Raw genomic sequence first — 23,623 nt, 5'->3', positions numbered from 1 at the left:
TATAGCTTCGTCTTGGCAGCAAGAATCTGGTATTGCTTCATGGACTATTCCCTTCGTGTATATATTTGAAGTTCCAGCATTTTTCCTGTTTGTAAGGACATTTTCTGTTACCTGTGTTTTCCTTGAATTATATAAACTGCCTTTGCCTTTTACCAGTGTGTCTGGCTTCTCTTTTTGGGTTGGTATTGGCTTCTGGAGTGACCCAGACAGAACAGTATTTGTATTTATTAGATTTGTATGCTGCCCCTCTCCGAAGACTCGGGGTGGCTAACAACAATAAAAAAGACAATGTGAACAAATCTAATATTAAAAATAATCTAAAAAAGCCCAATTTAAAGAACCAATCATACATACAAGCATTCCATGTATAAATTCTATAAGCCTAGGGGGAAGGGAAAAATTTCAATTCCCCCATACCTAACGGCAGAGGTGGGTTTTAAGGAGCTTGCAAAAGGCAAGGAGGGTGGGGGCAACTTTGATATCTGGGGGGAGCTGGTTCCAGAGGGTCGGGGCCGCCACAGAGAAGGCTCTTCCCCTGGGTCCCGCCAAACAACATTGTTTAGTCGACGGGACCCGGAGAAGGCCAACTCTGTGGGACCTAATCAGTCGCTGGGATTCGTGCGGCAGAAGGCGGTCCCGGAGATATTCTGGTCCGATGCCATGAAGGGTTTTATAGGTCATAACCAACACTTTGAATTGTGACCGGAAATTGATCGGCAACCAATGCAGACTGCGGAGTGTTGGTGTAACATGGGCATACCTTGGGAAGCCCCTGATTGCTCTCGCAGCTGCATTCTGCATGATCTGAAGTTTCCGAACACTTTTCAAAGGTAGCCCCATGTAGAGAGCGTTACAGTAGTCGAACCTCGAGGTGATGAGGGCATTTTCTAGAAACATTCATCTGAAATATAGGCATAGAATAACATAGAATAACAACATTGGAAGGGACCTTGATGTCTCCTACTCCAACCCACTTCTCAAGCAGGAGACCCTATTACCATTTCAGACAAGTGACTGTCCAATCTCTTCTTAAAAACCTCCAGCACTCACATCTGAAGGCAAACTGTTCTCTTGGTTAATGATAGGAAATTTCTCCGTAGTTTTGTTGCAACTTTCCTTGATTATTTTTTCATCTATTTTTTTTTTGGTCTTTCCTTTTGGTACTTTAGAAAATAGGTTGACCATCTTTGTGGTATCTGGAAGGCTGCTATCATGTTACTCCCAATCCTTCTGTTCACTAGGATAGATATACTCAATTTCCTAGGGCAGTGATGGCGAACCTTTTTTTCCTTGGTTGCCGAAAGAGCGTGCACGCACACTATCGCATATGTGTGAGTGCCCACACCCATAATTCAATGCCTGGAGAGGGCAAAAAAAAGGTAGCTTCTGACTCCGTTGTTGTTGTTGTTTTTGTAACAGAATAACTCCAGGACCGCCTTCTGCTGCACGAATCCCAGCAACCGGTTAGGTCCCACAGAGTTGGCCTTCTCCAGGTCCCGTCGACTAAACAATGTCGTTTGGCGGGACCCGGGAGAAGAGCCTTCTCTGTGGCGGCCCCGACCCTCTGGAACCAGCTCCCCCCGGAGATCAGAATTGCCCCCACCCTCCTTGCCTTTCGTAAAGTTCTTAAGACCCATCTCTGCCGTCAGGCATGGGGAAACTGAGACATCTCCCCTGGGCCTATACAGTTTATACATGGTATGTTTGTGTGTATGCTTGCTTTTAATAATGGGTTTTTTAGTGGTTTTTAAATTATTAGATTTGTTCTTACATTGTCTTTGTTATTGTTGTGAGCCGCCCCGAGTCTACGGAGAGGGGCGGCATACATAATAAATAAGATTGTTGTTGTTGTTGTTGTTGTTGTTGTTATTGTTATTGTTATTGTTATTGTTATTGTTATTGTTAGCAATGGATGGAAACTAATCAAAGAGAGAAGCAACTTAGAAATAAGGAAAAACTTCCTGACAGTTAGAATAATTAATCTGTGGAATGACTTATTTCCAGAAGTTGGAAGTTTTTAAGAAGAGATTGGATAATCATTTGTCTGAAATGATATATGGTTTTCTGTCTAAGCAGGGGGCTGGACTAGAAGGCCTCCAAGGTCCCTTGCAACTCTGTTGTTCTATTCTGTTCCGTTCCGCTCCATTCCGTTCCATTCCACTCCACTCTACTCCGTTCCATTCTGTTCCATTCCATTCCATTCCACTCCACTCCGTTCCGTTCCATTCCATTCCATTCCATTCCATTCCACTCCACTCTACTCCGTTCCGTTCTGTTCCATTCCATTCCACTCCATTCCGTTCCACTCCACTCCGTTCCATTCCACTCCACTCCTTTCCGTTCCACCCCACTCCACTCCCTTTCCTTCCCTTCCCTTCCCTTCCATTCCATTCCACTCCACTCCGTTCCATTCCGTTCCATTCCACTCCATTCCACTCCACTCCATTCCGTTCCACTCCACCCCACTCCGTTCCCTTTCCTTCCCTTCCCTTCCATTCAATTCCACTCCACTCCATTCCGTTCCGTTCCGTTCCATTCCATTCCATTCCACTCCACTCAGTTCCGTTCCACTCCACTCCCTTCCCTTCCATTCCACTCCGTTCCGTTCCATTCCATTCCATTCCACTCCACTTCATTCCGTTCCACTCCACTCCGTTCCCTTCCCTTCCCTTCCATTCCATTCCATTCCATCTCACTGTTGTTAACTGAAAAAAAATATGATGGGGAATGGGGAATGCAGATTTGAATGGACAAAACAGAGCAGGCCTAGCAACATCTAGCAGGAAGTCTCATTTGTATCCCTGGTAGGGAGGCATGTCATGCCAAGTGGGTGAGACAGATGCAATGATCATTTCAAATTGTCAGCTGCACCAAGCAATTTGAATACATCTGGGTTTTTTGCATTAGATATGATGGGGAATCAAATTAACCTGTGATTACAGAAAAGCAGACAGGGGCTGCCTCGAATGCATTCCAGGCATTGCCGAGAGCATCTCCAGTGAGCTGGATCAAATCCAGCTGACAAACTGAGCATGACTGAGGAAGATGGAAGAGCTAGTACCGAAGGAGGAATGCAAATCAGAGCGTTTCTCCCAATGCCAGCTGTAATCCACAAACCCAGTTTGAAGCTACCCAAAGGGTAAAGGGGTGGTTGATTATTTACAAACCAGTGGCCCTACAGGCATGACGATATGATATGATGCCCATGGGAGGCTGTGAACTCAGCTTTATTTGAAAACCAAAATGAAAGAGACACAGCTGCATGGAAAGGAAGGAGAAATGGAAAGGAGGAGAGAGGGGAAGCAAGGGAAAATAGAGGTTGAAGCAAGAAAACAAACAGGGAGGGGGGGGAGAAAGAGGGGGAAAGCGTAGAATGGAAACTGCGGTTTAATGTTTCCAAATATAAAATAATGCACTTGGGGAAAAGGAATCCTCAATTGGAGTATTGTATTGGCAGTTCTGTGTTAGCAAAAACTTCAGAAGAGAAGGATTTAGGGGTAGTGGCACTAAATGGGTGAGCAGTGTGGTCGGGCGGTAGGGAAAGCAAGTAGGATGCTTGGCTGCATAGCTAGAAGTATAACAAGTAGGAAGAGGGAGATTGTGGTCCCACTATATAGAGCGCTGGTGAGACCACATTTGGAATACTGTGTTCAGTTCTGGAGACCTCACCTACAAAAAGATATGGACAAAATTGAACGGGTCCAAAGACGGGCTACAAGAATGGTGGAAGGTCTTAAGCATAAAACGTATCAGGAAAGACTTAATGAACTCAATCTGTATAGTCTGGAGGACAGAAGGAAAAGGAGGGACATGATCGAAACATTTAAATATGTCGAAGGGTTAAATAAGGTTCAGGAGGGAAGTGTTTTCAATAGGAAAGTGAACACAAGAACAAGGGGACACAATCTGAAGTTAGTTGGGGGAAAGATCAAAAGCAACATGAGAAAATATTATTTTACGGAAAGAGTAGTAGATCCTTGGAACAAACTTCCAGCAGATGTGGTTGGTAAATCCACAGTAACTGAATTTAAATATGCCTGGGATAAACATATATCCATCCTAAGATAAAATAGAGGAAATAGTATAAGGGCAGACTAGATGGATCATGAGATCTTTTTCTGCTGTCAGTCTTCTATGTTTCTATGTTTCTATGAAATAATTAAGGAAGGAAAGAAGGAAGGAAGGAAGAAGGAAAGAAGGAAGGAAGGAAGGAAGGAAGGAAGGAAAGAAAGAAAGAAAGAAAGAAAGAAAGAAAGAAAGAAAGAAAGAAAGCTAAAAGCACTGGTTAATAGTATTGCTACTAAGCACCAAAGAAGATTCACCACATATTTTTTTTGAGATCAATAAAACCTCATTTTTTTCGAAGCAAACTTAACACTTTGTGATGCGTGTTACTTCTATTTTTCTCAAGCTGATAATCTGTTTCCAAATATTTATTTATGAGGAACCTGCCTGAAAAAGACACAGTGTTTTTCCACATTGTATGCAGAAAGTACCGTAGTCAGAAAAGGATATTTTGTATTCAAGATCATGATTTCTCAGGGATTTGATATTAATAAATCCATACATTAGGGAAAGATGTCTATTGAAGGGCTGCTGTGAAGAATATTCCAGGCATGTGATGGACAACACTACTTGGGTCCATTCAGAGTTGGATTCTAACTGGGCAGTGGACCCTTGACCAATTATCTGGGAAGAGTTTTCCTTTTCTAAATTTAAAAATATTTTTATTGAAATATATATATTAAAAACAAAACACTTAAAACAAACACACATGAAAAAAAGAAAAAAAAGAATATGCAATCAAATTATTCACATCCATTAAATACAACATCTACTTAATCATTTTTACGGCTATTACAAATGATGATATTGAAAAAAATTAATTCAGCTTATTTGATTTATATACATATTAGTTTTGCTTTCAACCGCCTTAAATCAATCAATATTACAATATCTCAATTAATACAAATCAAAGGGTTCATAATTTATCTTTAAAGTGTTATTAGTTAAGTAACTTTATCCTTTCTATTTTATATTTAATTCAAAACTATATAATAGTCTTCTTCTTTTCTTGTTTCTAACCGTTCATACAATGTATTCCAAGTTTTATAATATTCTGAGTCTTCTTTATTGTTTATTTTAAATGTCAACATATCTGCTTCAGCACAATCCATAATTTTCTTTATTAGTGTATAATCATCTGGTAGATGTCTTTGTTTCTAATATATATGGCAAGAGTTTTCCAATGTGTCTCCAAGACACAAATAGGGATCTTCTGTAAATCTGTCTGTATCATTGTGACTCTAGTTCACTCAGGGTGGCTTGCCCTTGGATTCATTCTTGAATGAGTGAGTTTTGCTTTGCTTTGAAGGAAACAGCATAGTGTTGGGCAAAGCCGAACCCTTCTCGGGTGTCTCTCGAACTCGGAAGTTCGGAAAAAGTTCGGGTTCAGGTTCGGGAGAGCTCTGGAAAGCGCCCCAGCTGTTCCGGAAGGTGACAGTTGGGCGGCGGCGCTTCCCAGTGCTTTCTCGAGCGTCAAACTCGAAAGTTCGGCAAATGTTTGGGTTTGTTCTGTCGGGCTTTCTGGTAGACTCCTCAAAAAAATTCACAGGTACAAATTTCAGACACACACACGTTTGAACATTCAAAACAATGTTCTTTATAATGAAAATTCACTTAACCTAAGCCCTCTTTTTGTATAGCAAAGAGCACTCATCTCCAAACAAACTGGTAATTTGTACAAGTCCCTTATCAGTTCTGTGATACTTAGCTTGCAGCTGTGAAAAAATTCACAGTCCTTCTTTCACAAAGTGAAACACACTTTGCTCTGGTTTAGTTTCAAAGTGGGGGAAAATCAGCACACAAAAGGTCAAAGTCAGTAAAGCAGTCATGAAACACAATGATCAGATAATCCTCCACATTGGCCAAACCCACAGGCTGCTATTTATAGCAGCCTCACTAATTACCACAGCCCCACCCAACCACAGATGGCCTCATTTTCTTTGATAATAATCTCTCAGTTATTGCTGCCTATGCATCGCTCTCTGCATGCGTGGCTGTATCATTAACTCTTGTTCTGAATCCAAGGAGGAGCTAGATAATTGATCTCCTTCTGAGCTGTCTGCCACACTCTCCTCCTCCCTGTCACTCATGTCTTCTTGGTCAGAGGAGCCTTCATCAGCAGATTCCACTGGGGGCAAAACAGGTCTGCAGCATGTGGATGTCTCCCCCACATCCACAGTCCTTGGGGCAGGAGCTGGGCCAGAGCTAACCACAACAGGGTTTGGGTGCCGAACCTGAACTTTTTTTAAAAAATTGGGTCCCGAATCCGAACCCAAACTTTGTTGGGTTTGCCCAACACTAAAACTGCAGTATAGTCCTTCCTCAAAAAGCCAGTTGTGAACCAGCAAATGCTAAATAACATTTCAACTAAAACAGTGATGGGCTGCCACAATTTTTACTGCCGCACTTTGGGTGTGGCTTATTTTGAGAAACCACTCCTACCCGGTCACATGTCCATCAAACCACACCCATACAATAAGCCACGTCCACAGTGTGGTAGTAAAATTTTTTGCAGCCTTTCACTGCTAGGAGGCATGGACTGGAACCACCTGGGTTTGGGGCTGTGACCAGATTAGACCATGTGGACTGGGAGAAAGAACTCTGACTTTTAATTTGGGTGAGGGGACATTCAGAGTCAGGTTTTCGACAGATGTACCGATATGACATGCCTAATAAACCTGTACTTTGAAGAACACCTAGGCCTCAGAGCTTTTATTGCCTTGGGTCTGTTACTTGGAACTCTGAAAAACTCTTTTTTTACAGATCTTTTAAAAATTCTGATAAAAATGACCAAGCAAAATGCAGCTCTTCTAATGAAAAGAGTATAAAACTGATCAGATTTATAGTAATCCATATGTCCCTAATATTAGATCTCCTTTTATCAGGCTGATAAAATGAAATGTAAATGAGGGATGACACGGGAGCATAAAGCTGGAACATTTCCATTAAACCACTGAGGGAATTCATCTGGAGCTTTGAAAGGGGAAGAATCATATGAAATATAGCTCTATCCCTTTTCATCATCCAACACCAAGGCAGCAAACAGTACCTTTGAATGTTGTCTAAATTTGAGGAGGGCGAACTAACTAATTAGCGCAAACTATAGGAGGTGGACAAAAAAATGGAAACACCTTGCAGCTCTTCCATGGAATCCAGATTTGTGAAGCTCCCTTCGAACAGTTTTTGTGGAAACCGGGTTCTGTATGTGTCTATTGAGCTTGGCAGTGATTTTAGGAGCTGCGGTCTTGCGATCCGCTCTAACAATTCGCTTTAGAGTCCGACGGTCTCTCTTAGACAACTTCGACTTTCAACCAGACCTGTGCTTGGCTGAGGACGTTTTCCCTTCACTTTCAAAAGCAGTCATTACTTTTGAGACATTACCTCTTGAAACGCCAAACATTCGGGCACTTTCTGTTACACTAGCGCCTGCCATTTGAGCACCAACAATTTGGCCTCTTTGAAAGTCTGAGAGGTCTGCCATTTCTAGAAGGTTATAACCAATTTCCTTAAATTTCTGTAAAAAAAGGTAGTTTAAAAAAACATATCAAATAACAGAATGTAAAAAACATTAAAATATGTCACGTTTTGATTGATTTGAACATGTTCAAACATTATGATGCCAAAAAGTCAAATGTTTCCATTTTTGTGTCCACCCCCTGTATTACGGGTGTGCCCAGATACACTCATATAACACCGATGCTCCGTGAACTGCATTGGTTGCCGGTCGGCCTCTGAATGCAATTCAAGGTGTTGGATATCACCTATAAAACCCTATGTGGCTCAGAACCAGACTATACTCGGGACCGCCTCCTGCCACACACTTAACATAGAAACATAGAAACATAGAAGACTGACGGCAGAAAAAGACCTCATGGTCCATCTAGCCTGCCCTTATACTATTTTCTGTATTCTATCTTAGGATGGATATATGTTATATTATAAGTCTAGTTACATAGGGTGTTCTGTTACGGGTAAATAGATAATGTTAAATAAAAGGCAATTTGATGGGATTGGTAAGGCACCAGCCAGACACCAAGAATAGATGGGTTCTAGTTTTGCCTTAGGCACAAAATCAGCTGGGCGAACTTGGATCAGTGACTTCCAACCCTGGGAAGAACCAAGACACTTTGTTCGAGAAAACTTCAGGGACTCCTCTGCGCAGTCACAGGAGTCAACCCAGTAGTTTTAATGACTATTGACTTGAAGGCCTTCAATTTCCTGAGTTTGCTAATTGGCGTAGGATACAAAGAACATATGCTGACTAAAAAAATATGCATTGGTTGGCAGGCTGAGTTCAAAGCGGGGAAACTAATTATTAAAGCAGGGAATAGAGTCCCCCAGTGGGGGAGCTATAGAAGATTTCAGTTCTGATCCCCATTTTATTATTTTAATAAGTTTTAATGTGATATATTGTATTGCTTGATTCTGGTTTTCTTTTTATTTTCCTCTGTGTATTGCCCAGAATCACATGTCCTGAGTAAGGTATTCATATAAATTCCTTTCCTTTCCTTTCCTTTCCTTCCTTCCTCCCTCCCTCCCTCCCTTCTCTCCCTCCCTCCCTCCTCCCTCCCTCCTCCCTCCCTCCCTCCCTTCTCTCCCTCCCTCCCTTCTTCCTTCCTTCCTCCCTCCCTCCTTCCTTCCTTCTCTCCCTCCTTCCTTCCTTCCTCCCTCCCTCCCTTCTCTCCCTCCCTCCCTTCTTCCTTCCTCCCTCCTTCCTTCCTTCCTTCTCTCCCTCCCTCCTTCCTTCCTTCCTTCCTTCCTCCCTCCCTCCCTCCCTCCCTCCCTCCCTGCAAAGGGTCAGTAAATATTTTCACGGCCCTCTTTTTGACTCATGCAGTATACAGGTCCTCAATGGAAGGCAGGTTGGTAATTTTACTGTAATATTATTACAATATATGCCGTCCCTCTCTGGGTCCTCGAAGAGGTGCAGCATACAAGTCTAAATAATAATAATAATATTTTCCTCTGTGTATTGCCCAGAATCACATGTCCTGAGTAAGGTATTCATATAAATTCCTTTCCTTTCCTTTCCTTTCCTTTCCTTTCCTTTCCTTTCCTTTCCTTTCCTTTCCTTCCTCCCTCCCTCCCTCCCTTCTCTCCCTCCCTCCTGCCTCCCTCCCTCCTTCCTCCCTCCCTCCCTTCTCTCCCTCCCTTCTTCCTTCCTTCCTCCCTCCCTCCTTCCTTCCTCCCTTCTCTCCTTCCTTCCTTCCTTCCTCCCTCCCTTCTCTCCCTCCCTCCCTTCTTCCTTACTCCCTCCCTCCCTCCTTCCTTCCTTCCTTCTCTCGCTCCCTCCTTCCTTCCTTCCTTCCTTCCTTCCTTCCTTCCTCCCTCCCTCCCTGCAAAGGGTCAGTAAATATTTTCACGGCCCTCTTTTTGACTCATGCAGTATACAGGTCCTCAATGGAAGGCAGGTTGGTAATTTTACTGTAATATTATTACAATATATGCCGTCCCTCTCTGGGTCCTCGAAGAGGGGCAGCATACAAGTCTAAATAATAATAATAATAATAATAATAATAATAATAATAATAATAATAATAATAATAATAATAATATACAAAGATCTAAAAATCGAGCTGCAACGACTCTGGCATAAGCCCGTGAAAGTGGTCCCAGTGGTACTTGGCACGCTGGGCGCAATGCCAAAGGATCTCAGTGGACATTTGAAAACCATCGGAATGGACAAAATCTCCATCTGTCAATTGCAAAAGGCCGCTTTACTGGAATCGGCACACATAATTCGCCACTGCATCACACAGTCCTAGATGCTTGGGAAGCACCCGACTGGTGATGAAATACGAAATCCAGCATAGTGATCTTGTTTGCTGTGTTGTATTGACATAATAATAATAATAATAATAATGATAATGATAATGATAATGATGATGATGATAATAATAATAATAATAATAATAATAATAATAATAATAATAATAATAATAAATAAAAAAATAAAAATTGTAACATTATTTCTGGCTGAAATGCACCCAAAGTTAAAACAGATTCCATCAAATGTTCAGGGTGCATCTCTGAACATCCCAAATGGTGCTTTTTCAGGACTCAACTGGACTTTCTTGTTTTTTTCTTTCTGATCTGAAAGAAAAAAATCTTTTCTTTCAGACATTTCGCTTCTGATCCAACATAGTGGGAATGGAAAGATTTACATTCCTTTGAGACCTTCTGCAGCATGGTTCCCAGCAACCAGTTTTGCTGCCTTCTGCCACATGAGTCCCAGCAACCAGCTGGGTCCCACAGAGTCGGTCTTCTCCAGGTCCCGTCAACTAGATAATGTCACTTGGGGAAGATCCTTCTCTGTGGGGGCCCCGGCCCTCTGGAATCATTTTCCTCAAGAAATTAATACTGCCCCCACCCTCCTTGTAAGAATATGAAGAGCAAGGGGGCACAATCTGAGGTTAGTTGGGGGAAAGATTAGAAGTAACACGAGAAAATATTATTTTACTGGAAGAGTAGTAGATGCTTGGAGCAAACTTCCAGCAGACGTGGTTGGTAAATCCACAGTAATTGAATTTAAACATGCCTGGGACAAACATATATCCATATGTCAAAGGGTTAAATAAGTTTCAGGAGGGAAGTGTTTTTAATAGGAAAGTGAACACAAGAACAAGGGGACCACAATCTGAAGTTAGTTGGGGGAAAGATCAAAAGCAACATGAGAAAATATTATTTTACTGAAAGAGTAGTAGATCCTTGGAACAAACTTCCAGCAGACGTGGTAGATAAATCCACAGTCACTGAATTTAAACATGCCTGGGATAAACATATATCCATTGTAAGATAAAATGCAGGAAATAGTATAAGGGCAGACTAGATGGACCATGAGATCTTCTGCCGTCAATCTTCTATGTTTCTATGTTTCTATGACTTTATGTTTTATTTATTTTTTATTTGCCAAACAAGTATAGGATTATAGTACATATTAGCATAACATAACATAAGTAGAACGTAGTAATAGAAAGGATAATAAGACAGTAGGACAGGGACATTAGGCACATAGGTGCACTTATGCACGCCCCTTACAGATCTCTTAGAAAAGGGGAGAGGTCGATTGTAGATAATGTAAGGTTGAAGATTTTGGGGTTGGGGGAAGCAACAACAGAGTCAGGTAATGAGTTCCAGGCGGTGACCATTCTATTGCTGAAATCGTATTTTCTGCAGACATGTTTGGAGCAATTTACATTCAGTTTGTATCTATTACATGCTCTTGTGTTGTTGTTGTTAAAGGTGATTAGATTAGATTTATTGGATTTAGAAACATAGAAACATAGAAACATAGAAGTCTGACGGCAGAAAAAGACCCCATGGTCCATCTAGTCTGCCCTTATACTATTTTCTGCATTTTATCTTAGGATGGATATATGTTTATCCCAGGCATGTTTAAATTCAGTTACTGTGGATTTATCTACCACGTCTGCTGGAAGTTTGTTCCAAGGATCTACTACTCTTTCAGTAAAATAATATTTTCTCATGTTGCTTTTGATCTTTCCCCCAACTAACCTCAGATTGTGTCCCCTTGTTCTTGTGTTCACTTTCCTATTAAAAACACTTCCCTCCTGGACCTTATTTAACCCTTTAATATATTTAAATGTTTCGATTTATATGCCGCCCCTCTCCGCAGACTCAGGGCGGCTCACAACAATAGTAAAAAACAGTACATAGTGACAAATCCAATGCCCACCAATCCAATTACAATTTTAAGTTGAGAAATTCATAAAACAATCCCAATATATATAAAAAACAAGCACACAATCAATCAGACAGCAAACAACATGGGCAAGGGGGAGATGTTTTAGTTCCCCCATGCCTGACGGCAGAGGTGGGTTTTAAGGAGTTTACGAAAGGCAAGGAGGGTGGGGGCAATCCTAATCTCAGGGGGGAGCTGGTTCCAGAGGGTCAGAGCCACCACAGAGAAGGCTCTTCCCCTGGGTCCCGCCAGACGGTGAAGTAGTCATTGACAGGGAGTACATTATGATGTACTTTGTTCCATGTCTTAATGTACACATTCAAGCACGGAGGCAAATTAACACTTGGTAAGAGAAAGATGCTGCGATGTGCAAGAGATTAATTATAAAACTTACTGTATACTTGCAACTGTCCCCGGAAGACATTCTTTCCCCTGGAATTCTCGGCTTTGCATTCGTACATTCCTGCATCTTCCAGCTGCACGTTTGGGATTTCGAGCACGGCTTGGGACTTCCTCAGGCGGGCTTTGCTCGGATTGGGCCCAATAACTTTCTTCCAGGAGATCGTTGGAACGGGGCTGAAATGTTTAGCGCAGGCATGATTAGCTCTTCCTTGCCGTTAAGAATATAGATCCCGTTACCTGCTAATTTAAGCACTTAATCGTCTAAGCAGCAATAAAAGCGTAATCACAATTAAGCCTCGTGAACCGCTTGATCTATTTCACTTTCAGCTGAGAATATTTAACTAGCGCTGCCTCCGTCCTGGACACTTCCTGCTTGCAGAAAAATTAAGTCTTTCCCAGTGATTAAATCATACAACCGGAGAGAAGAAGAGAAAGCACAATTGGACAGAAGTAAAAACTGATGTAAACTTTTCCACTGGATATATTAGATGGATTTCTCATTAGGGATTAAGGATAGAATAGAATTTTTTAAATAGAATTTTATTGGCCAAGTGTGATTGGACACACAAGGAATGTGTCTTGGTGCATAGGCTCTCAGCGTACATAAAATAAAATATACATTTGTCAAGAATCATGTGGTACAACACTTAATGATTGTCATAGGGGTCAAATAAGCAATGAAGAAATGATCAATATTAATAAAAATCTTAGGATACAAGCAACAAGTGACAGTCATACAGTCCTAAGTGGGAGGAATGGGTGATAGGAATGATGAGAAAAACTAGTAGAAATAAAAGTTCAGACTTAGTAAAACGTCTGACAGTGTTGAGGGAATTATTTGTTTAGTAGAGTGATGGTGTTTGGGAAAAAACTGTTCTTGTGTCGAGTTGTCTTAGTGTGCAGTGCTCTGCAGCGACGTTTTGAGGGTAGGAGTTGAAACAGTTTGTGTCCAGGGTGCGAGGGGTCATTGGCAGCAGGAAGATTAGATTAGATTAGATTAGATTTAGTGGATTTATATGCCGCCCCTCTCCGCAAACTCGGGGCGGCTCACAACAAGGTAAAAACAATACATAATAACAAATCCAATACCCACCAATCCAATTACAATTTTAAACTAAAAAAAAAATTCATAAAAAAACAACCCCGGAATATTAAAAAACACGCATACAATCAATCTAACACCAAAACAACATGGGCAAGGGGGAGATGTTTCAGTTCCCCCATGCCTGATGGCAGAAGTGGGTTTTAAGGAGTTTGCGAAAGGCAAGGAGGGTGGGGGCAATCCTAATCTCAGGGGGGAGCTGGTTCCAGAGTGTCGGAGCCGCCACAGAGAAGGCTCTTCCCCTGGGTCCTGCCAGACGACATTGTTTAGTCGACGGGACCCATTGTTTAGTCGACGGGACTTACTCGGCACACTTATGAGCATGCGCAGAAGCATTGCATGTATGAACCAACTGGTAGCAAAGGGTTTTAGAACCCACTACTGCTCCACGTATATACGGTGCTGATAATTCACAGTGTCCTCAATTCTTGGGAGGAACTCAAGGTGCATGAAAGCCAACACCAGCTAAAGCCCTTACCACCCCGAGGTTCGACTACTGCAATGCTCTCCACATGGGGCTAACTTTGAAGAGTATTCAGAAACTTCAAATCGTGCAAAATGCAGCCGCGCGAGTGGTCATGGGTCTCCCCAGATATACCCATGTCTCTTCAACACTCCACGTGCATTGGTTGCTAATTGGTTTCCGGACACAATTCAAAGTGTTGGTAATGACCTACAAAGCCCTACATGGCATCGGGCCAGATTACTTACAGAACCACCTTCTGCTGTATGAATCCCAGCGGTCGGTCGGGTCCCACAGAGTTGGCCTTCTCCAGGTTCCATCAACCAATTTCGTTTGGTGGGGCCTAGGGGAAGGGCCTTCTCTGTGGGGGGCCCAATCCTCTGGAATCAGCTCCTCCCAGAGATTTGCACTGCCTCCACCCTCCTCGCCTTTCGCAAGAATCTCAAGACTCACTTATGTCACCAAGCTTGGGGCAATTAGATCTAGACCCCCTGGCCAATAAATGTTATGGATGGCTAGGATTGAATTGTTTGGTTGATTTTAATATACTGGGGTTTTAGCTTATGTAGTTTTTTAATTAATTATATTTGTTTTGTATTCACTGTTTTGTATTGTATCCTGTGAGCCAACACGAGTCTTTGGAGAGGGGCAGCATACAAATCTAAGAAATAACAATAATAACAACAACAACAACTGGCCACTGTGATTTCATATTGTCGTGTATAACAATGACTCTATAAAGGGTGTGAGGATAAACCCATTATCTCCCACACTGTTCTGCCGGGCTCTCTGATAGGAGCCTCCGGAAAATTCAAGGTTACAAATTTCAGACACACACATGTTTGAAAATTCAAAACAATGTTCTTTATCACAAAATTCAAAATAAACAAAGCACTCTTTTTGTATTGCAAAGAGCACTCTTCCCAAAACAACCGGGTAGTCTGTACAATTTCCCTTAAGCAGTCATTAAGTACTTTGCTAGCAGCTGTGAAGAAACTTCACACCCCTTCTTCTTCCAACGAAGTGAGACACACACACACGTTGCTCTGCTTTGGTTTCAAAGGCGTGAAAAAGCAACAAAGTCCAGCAACATAAGATTCCTGATGAAGTCCGATCAGATATTCTTCCACAACGGCCAAACCCACATGCTGCTATTTATAGCAGCAGCCCTAATTACTGGAGCCCCACCCAAACACAGGTGGCCTCCCTTATTTCCTGTAATATGTTCTTACTTGGTCTCTTCTACGCATAATTCTGCACTTGCGTGGGTCCAAAACGTCATCAGCTGAATCAACAGAAGATAAGGGAGAGTGACTGCCTGAGCTGTGTGCCAAGCCCCCCTCTGCCGAGTCACTCCCACCTTCTTCTTCTTCCGAGGAAACTAAACTCTGAACTGATTCTGTCAGCAATAACACAGGCCTGTGACATGTTGAATTTTCCCCTGCATCCACCTCCCCATTCCCTGGGGCAGGAGCTGGGCCAGAGCCAACCACAACACACACCATTGAAACATTTAAACACATTTACCCAAGGGAAGGTGCTTTATCCTCGTTTCCGTTCCTTGTCCTAATTTTCTTTCCCTTCCTCCTAAACTACTTTTTAGAAAGTAGGATAGTATATTTTCATTCTTTCTTTCTAGAACGCTTTCACTAAGTAGACAAAGGATTGTAGAAACCTTAGTTACGGACGTCAGGCCACCTACATTTGCTGAGTTGGATGCTTTAAATATATATTTTTAAAGGTTTTTCTTTTATCAAAGTTAAGATTATGTTCCCTGTGGAATAAAATGGCAAATGAGAAAAATCAGTGGTGAAAGGTCCTACTTTTATGGCATGTCTATCTTGTGATCTCAAACACATATGAAAACACATGTTGGTTGTATTGTGACAGTACAATGCCACTTTTTCTCCAAAGACTCTGATCATGCAGATTTCTCTGCCCAATTTATATGTCTTATCTGCCTGCATTCCATCATTAAAGTCTGCCAGCCTTTCGAGGTAGCCCATAGAACACCCAAGAATAGGGTTACAGAAATAGGGTTACAGAAAACAGAGAGTTCTTATTTTTCCTGCATACAGGACTGAACAATGCTGGCTAGTTGAGTTTTTTTTTAAAAAAACTTTAACTTTATTGGTTATATTAACAGAATCTTGCAAGACAACTACAACTACAATGGAGCCCAAAATTTCTGTTGCTAAGTGAAACATTGGTTAAGTGGACCAGAGTACCTTCGGAACCGCCTGCTACCACACGAATCCCAGCGACCGATAAGGTCCCGCAGAGTTGGCCTGCTCCGGGTCCCATCAACTAAACAATGTCGTTTGGCAGGCCCCAGGGGAAGAGCCTTCTCTGTGGTGGCCCCGGCCCTCTGGAACCAACTCCCCCTGGAGATTAGAACTGCCCCTACCCTACTTGTCTTTCGTAAACTACTCAAGACTCACTTATACCGCCAGGCATGGGGGAGTTGGGACACCTTTCCCCCAGGCTTTTTTATACTTTGTTTTATGTTTTGGTATGAATGTGCTGTTTGGTTTTTTAAATAATGATAGGGTTTTATATGTTTTTTTAATATTAGATTTGTTCCATTACTATTTTGTTTTTTATTGCTGTTGTGAGCGGCCCCGAGTCTTCGGAGAGGGGCGGCATACAAATCTAATTAATAATATTAATAATAATAATAATAATAATAATAATAATAATAATAATAATAATAATAATAAGTGGGGTTTGCTCCATTTTATGACCTTCCTAGAAAGGTCCTAAAATATTGTTTAAACACAAGTGTTAAATTGTGCAAGTGTTAAATTAGCAACATGAATGTTAAGTGACTCTGGCTTCCATATTGACTTTGTTGTCAGAAGGTCACAAAAGGTGATGACATGACCCCAGGATACTGCAACTGTTATAAATATGAACCAATTGCCAAGCATCTGAATTTTGATCATATGACCAATGGGAATGCTGTAATGGCTATAAAGGGGAAAAATGGCCATGCAACATCATTTTTTTTCAGTGCCATTGTAACTTCGAACAGTCACTAAATGAACTGTTGTAAGTTGAGGATTACCTATACATAACTCCCCATTCACCATTACAGTCTAAGACATTTTGGAGTTGTTTCACACAGTCACCTTCTGCGGGCTCTGTTGCCTTTTATCTGACCATTACCAATCTGGGGTTTTCCTTCTTGTCTCCCAAGGCCATTCTCACACACATCATTATGAAGAGTGCTAGTACTATGTACATAACAGTTGGGTTTAGAAATGTATAAACAAACTAACAATGAAGGCTTGTATGCATTGAAACACTATGGCTTTAAGAGTTATCGTTGGGAATTGCCATAAGAGGAGCTAGAAGCGTGATTCTCTCTGTGTATGCTTTTCTACTCATTTGTGCCAATTCATTGTGACTGCTGTAGTGAGAACTGTGTGTTCGATGATAGTTTATGTATTTGTAAGCTGTACGTGTAAGGCTTATAGTATTGTTAATGTATTGAGTGATATTGAGTGATTTGACTGTGCATGACCGGACTGTTTAATTTGACTATGATATTTGCTGAAGTAAATAATATTGTATACATTATTATTATTATTATTATTATTATTATTATTATTATTATTATTATTATTATTATTATTTATTAGATTTGTATGCCGCCCCTCTCCAAAGATTTGGGGCAGCTCACAACAATAATAAAAACAAAATAGTAATGGAACAAATCTAATATTAAAAAAACATATAAAACCCTATCATTATTTTAAAAAAACCAAACAGCACATTCATACCAAACATAAAACAAAGTATAAAAAAGCCTGGGGGAAAGATATCTCAACTCCCCCATGCCTGGCGGTATAAGTGAGTCTTGAGTAGTTTACGAAAGACAGGGAGGGTGGGGGCAGTTCTAATCTCCGGGGGGAGTTGGTTCCAGAGGGCCAGGGCTGCCACAGAGAAGGCTCTTCCCCTGGGGCCCACCAAATGACATTGTTTAGTCGACGAGACCTGGAGAAGGCCAACTCTGTGGGACCTTATCGGTTGCTGGGATTTGTGCGGTAGCAGGCGGTTCCAGAGGTACTCTGGTCCAATGCCATGTAGGGCTTTAAAGGTCATGACCAACACTTTGAATTGTGACCAGAAACTGATCGGCAGCCAATGCAAGCCACGGAGTGTTGAAGAAATGTGGGCAAATCTTGGAAGCCTCAGGATGGCTCTCGCGGCTGAGTTCTGCACGATCTGAAGTTTCGGAACACTTTTCAAAGGTAGCCGCATGTAGAGAGCGTTGCAGTAATCGAACCCCGAGGTGATGAGGGCATGAGCGACTGTGAGCAATGATTCCCTGTCCAAATAATGTACAGTGGTACCTCTACTTATGAACTTAATTCATTCCGTGACCAGGTTCTTAAGTAGAAAAGTTTGTAAGAAGAAGCCATTTTCCCATAGGAATCAATGTTAAAGCAAATATAGTGTGTGATTGGGGAAACCACAGGGAGGGTGGAGGCCCTGTTTCCTCCCAGGAGATTCCTCGACAGGCCCCATAGAGGCTTCTCCCTGCCTTTTCCAATTACAACTTCGGAGGCTCGGGTTTATAACTGGAAAATGGTTCTTGAGAAGAGGCAAAAAAATCTTGAACACCCAGTTTTTAATCTAGAAAAGTTTGTAAGTAAAGGCGTTCTTAGGTAGAGGTACCACTGTATCTGGTTTGTATGACCGAACCATTATTCATATCTATTGACTATCTGCTGTATATCTGCTAGAATTCCATGTTTCCTTTGCATATGTGTTTCCTTGATAATTCAGGGGTCACTCTGCATATTCCTTAACAAAGACAACAAAGGAAGATTCCTGATTAAATCATACAGATGGTTATCAGAATATGAACAGATAGATGCATGCATTATTTTCTTATGTACAATAGATCAGTTTTACTAATCAACTGGTCTTGAATACACAGTACAGTGGAAAGTGGGATATATAATTAATTAATAAATGGGCACATTCTCAGCCAAACCTACATACTGGATGATATTACGAAAGTCAATATTTCTTAGGCTATTCTTCATGAACAGGGGTTTTTTTCTCAATAGGAAAGGAGGTTATTTTTTAGCCTTCTAATTTTCTTTCAATTTTTTTCTTTCTCCACTAGACTTTCTAGGCGGATGGCTGTCTGATTGTAATATAAATCACATTATCAAATAATTCAGTAGTACTGGCATGGGTTTCTCCTTCAAATAAATCTACATGACTGTTTTATATATTGCAAGAACATGTTACTTTATACTTAAAAGTCTTCTTGCGGCAGTTTCAGAAATTCTTTATAGAATGAAAAAAAAAGATCAGACTCCTTTGAACCAGGAGGAAAACATTCCGCATTATTTGGAGACCCTACCCACACATTTCAATATTTTCAGAAAACAATAGATATAAAAATTCAGTTCCTGGCACACTAAATGATGAAAGGAGGAGGCAGAAAACTTCTGCATGAATCACTAAAAAGCCACTGGCAGTTACACAAGACAAGGCTGTACAGACCCCAAAAATGTGATTATATGACAGATGTGTCATCCTCAGCTCTGTTGGCATCCTGCCATAGATAGTTAGAGGAAGGGGGAAAGAAAGGAAGTAGACAATTGACATGTAGAGAAGGTAGGAGTGAGCAATTGGGTGACAGGCCTGATGAAAGCAGAGGTTTAAAAACCGGCCAACTACAGCATCCAAGGCCGCTGAATCTGGGAAAGTAATGTGAATTGCAATAAGCCCAGTAATGTGTTGTGTTGTGAGCCGCCCCGAGTCTTTGGAGAGGGGCGGCATACAAATCTAATAAATCATTATTATTATTATTATTATTATTATTATTATTATTATTATTATTATGCTCTCTACATGGGGCTATCTCTGAAAAGTGTTCGGAAACTTCAGATCGTGCAGAACGCAGCCGCGAGAGCCATCGTGGGGCTTCCAAGATTCGCCCACGTTTCTTCAACACTTGCATTGGCTGCTGATCAGTTTCCGGTCACAATTCAAAGTGTTGGTCATGACCTTTAAAGCCCTACATGGCATTGGACCAGATTACCTCCAGAGCCGCCTGCTACCGCACGAATCCCAGCGACCGACAAGGTCGCACAGAGTTGACCTTCTCCGGGTCCCGCCAACTAAACAATGTCATTTGGTGGGCCCCAGGGGAAGAACCTTCTCTGTGGTGGCCCCGGCCCTCTGGAACCAACTCCCCCCGGAGATTAGAACTTCCCCCACCCTCCCTGTCTTTCGTAAACTACTCAAGACTCATGGGGGAGTTGAGATAGCTCTTCCCCCTAGGCCATTACAAGTCATGCATGGTATGTTTGTGTGTATGTTTGGTTTTATAATATTGGTTTTTAGTTGTTTTTTATTATTGGATTGTACATGTTGTGTTTATTATTGTTGTTAGCCGCCCCGAGTCTGCTGAGAGGGGCGGCATACAAATCCAATAAATTGTTGTTGTTGTTGTTGTTGTTGTTGTTATTATTATTATTATTATTATTATTATTATTATTATTATTATTATTATTATTATTATTATTATTATGGGCTGCTGTCCCCATGGGGGGTGTTAGTAAGTTTAGGCACTATTTAATGATTACTCAATAGTTTTTTTATTGTCCTTCCTTCTCTAGTACCTTAGCATGATCCTTAATTACTTTTAAAATAGGAAATAATTAATCATTTTTATCATTATCTAGAACTGAACTTTTATAGCAATTACAGAAAATTGAGCTTCTTGCCTAATCTGTTATCAAACTGGACCTTGCGGGTTCAGTCAAAAACCTTAAAATGTTACTGTTCAGTCAAAAACCTTAAAATGTTACTGTGCTCCTCAACAAATGATAACTGTCTATCGTTTGTCCTTTTTATGGCTATTCAATTAATGTGACAATCAACTGAGAAAGAGTCCAAGAACCTATTTGAAAACTAATTTGGTCAGTAAGCCACTCCCACCCAGTCACATGATTATCAAGCCACTCCCACCTGGTCACATGGCTGGCAAGCTACTCCTACCCGGTCACATGACTATCAAGCCGCACCCACACAATAAGCCACGCCCACAGTGTGGTAGTACATTTTTTTTGCAGTCCTTCACTAAACAAGCCATACCAAACATCTGAATGGTTCCCAAAACACCTACATGGAACCCCATTGGATGAAGACAGACTGGTCAAGTGGGTAGGGCCAGGGAGACGTGGGAAATGTTGTAGCATTTTGCATGGGAACTATAATTCTAGCCTTGCAACCACTATTCCTTAGTAAAAGAACCTATCACTTTAAACCAGGGGTCCCCAAACTTTTTACACGGGGGGCCAGTTCATTGTCCCTCAGACTATTGGAGGGCCGGACTATACAAAAAACCTATGAACAAATCCCTATGCACACTACACATACCTTATTTATAGTAAAAAACAAAATGGGAACAAATACAATATTTAAAATAAAGAAGAAGTAATAAGTAATTAAGTAATTAATAATTAAGTAATTAAGTAATTTATACTTCTTTATTAACAAGTAAATTTAAACTTAAATCAACAAACTCCATTTCTCCTTCCTTCCTTCCCTCCCTCCTTCCTCTCCACTTCTCTCTTCCCTCTTCCTTTTCTCTCATTTGTTTCATTTTCTTTTCCCTCGTTCCTTCCCTCCATCATTTTCTCATTTTTCTCTTTCTCTCTCTTTCTATCTCTCCCTCTTCCTTTCTCTTTCCCTCTCTATCTCTCCCTCTTTCTCTTTCTTTCTCTCTCTCTTCTCTCTTTCTCTCACTCAATCTCTTTCTAACTCTCCCTCTTTGTATCTCTCACACTTACTCTCTCTCCCCCTCTCTCTATTTCTCCCTTTCTCTCTCTCCCTTTCTATCTCTCCTCTTCATTTCTCTCTCCCTCTCTATTTCTCCCTCTTATTATATCGATTGGTAAAATCTCGTGTGCTGCCGCGGGCCGGTTAAAAGACCTCAGCGGGCCGCATCCGGCTCGTGGGCCGTAGTTTGGGGACCGCTGCTTTAAACAAATGGAATTGATGGTCTTTCTTTCTTAGCAACCTAGCTGGGGCAGGACTGAGATTATATATAAAATTATTCCTAACTTTTGGAGGAAGAATCTTTTTAGTGGGTTGATGAGTTACAAAAGTTTCTAAGCAATTTAACACCACAAACTTTGAGTAGAGTTAACTAGACGTTATTTTGTTTTTATTGTATGTCGCATCAACTTTACTGCTATTCATTATATCTGGAAAGATGTTGATTTTTTTTTTACATTGTCTGGGCCATTAGCAGGTCTCTTTCAAGATTTTATTTCTCCCCCTTTCTGACGAGGTAACAAGCCAATAAGCCAAACTGATGATTAAAAAGCCAATTTCCCAAGGAACCTTACTTTGGCTGTTAAGTTTTAATGATTTCAAAGGAAATCGCTCCTAAATTGCAAAACAAAAGTCAAAAGTTTGATGGGTAGTTATCACCATCTCATTTAAGGTTCTACCCCATAAGTGTATCAGTGTTATTCTCACTCTGGCATGCATTGTTATGGGATCCATCATGCATGAAATTTGGTTGTAAACGACCACATTGGCTGGAAAATGAATTTTTATTACCATCATATTGGTAAATAATCACTAACCGAGATTGCCACTAAATCATCATTACTCTCACTCTGGCATGCTAACATGCAAGAATATTGGTTGCAAACGCATGCATTGGCTGGGAAATTATTTTTAATTACTGCCATATTGGTGAATAGTAGCTAAGAGGGGTAGTCATTAAACAAGGAGTAGGTATACATTTCCAGTGCCTATTTTCTTCTATTATTGACCAAACTGCAACACTGACTTTCCTAAGTGAATGGTAAGGTTAGAGAATGGTTGTATGGTGGACTGTGAATTAACTACATCTAATTAATTTATAATTTATTACCTGTATTAATGCATTGATTTATTTATGGTTGATTAATTTTAGGGTTCATTTTAATTCAGATTATTTTTAAAATTATTCTGAAACAAAATAATCTGTCTGAAGCTCTTGGTAAATATGAAGATTCAGTGTAAATAAATAAATAAGTAATTCTTGATTGGTGGGGTTTTTTGGTCATTCCATTTTTACGTAACCGCTTTCAGCGAAGGGCTGCAAAAACTACTGTGGCTTATTTTGTGGGTGTTGTTTGCTGGCCATGTGACCAGGTGGGAGTGGCTTGATGATCATGTGACTGGGGGATGGCTTAAATGTCATGTGACTGGCTTAAAGGTGGCCAACTTGATGTCACTCACATCAAGGGTTTGGGCTAGGGTGCTTGGCCTCTCCTCACTTCAAAGAGATATAATTTCCCTATCTATTTACTATTACTGAACATCCAAAATATACTATTTAATTCTATGTATAGGTGCTATATGTGTACATACATATTAGACACAGGCACATAAATATATACATTATCTACTATATAAACTGTATGTGTATGTACACACACACACACACACACACACACACACACACAGCTCTTTTAAAATTATAGACATTCAACCTCATTTACTGCAATAGGAAAAATACTGTATACCCAGAGCCCAGAAGGGAAAAAAAGAAAACAATTTTGTAATATTGTATCTTTTGTATTTTAAATTGTTATGTTTTTTTCTATAACATTTTAAGGATCCACCTTGAAATGGGAAGTAAAATAAAATAATTTATTGATGAATCTATATATGTATAGATTAATAAACACCATAGCTTATTTATTATTTATTTATTTATTTTATTTTATTTATTAGATTTGTATGCCGCCCCTCTCCGCAGACTCGGGGCGACTCACAGCAACAATAAAACAGTATACAATAAACAAATCTAATATTTAAAAAATATCTAAAAACCCATTATTTTAAAAACCATACA

General features: G+C 40.7%; 1 protein-coding gene across 1 annotated transcript in view; it reads right to left on the bottom strand.

Moving 5' to 3' along the window:
- Nucleotides 1–23,623, bottom strand: part of CNTN5 (contactin 5) — a 439,109-nt gene that overhangs the window by 147,785 nt on the left and 267,701 nt on the right. Inside the window, exon 8 of the mRNA XM_070751525.1 lies at nt 12,162–12,343. Within this exon, the coding sequence (XP_070607626.1) occupies nt 12,162–12,343 (182 nt within the window). The remainder of the gene's footprint in view (nt 1–12,161; nt 12,344–23,623) is intronic.

The sequence above is a fragment of the Erythrolamprus reginae genome, chromosome 4 (genome assembly GCF_031021105.1).
Source record: "Erythrolamprus reginae isolate rEryReg1 chromosome 4, rEryReg1.hap1, whole genome shotgun sequence".
Taxonomy (NCBI): domain Eukaryota; kingdom Metazoa; phylum Chordata; class Lepidosauria; order Squamata; family Dipsadidae; genus Erythrolamprus; species Erythrolamprus reginae.
This window is presented reverse-complemented; position numbering and strand designations above follow the sequence as displayed.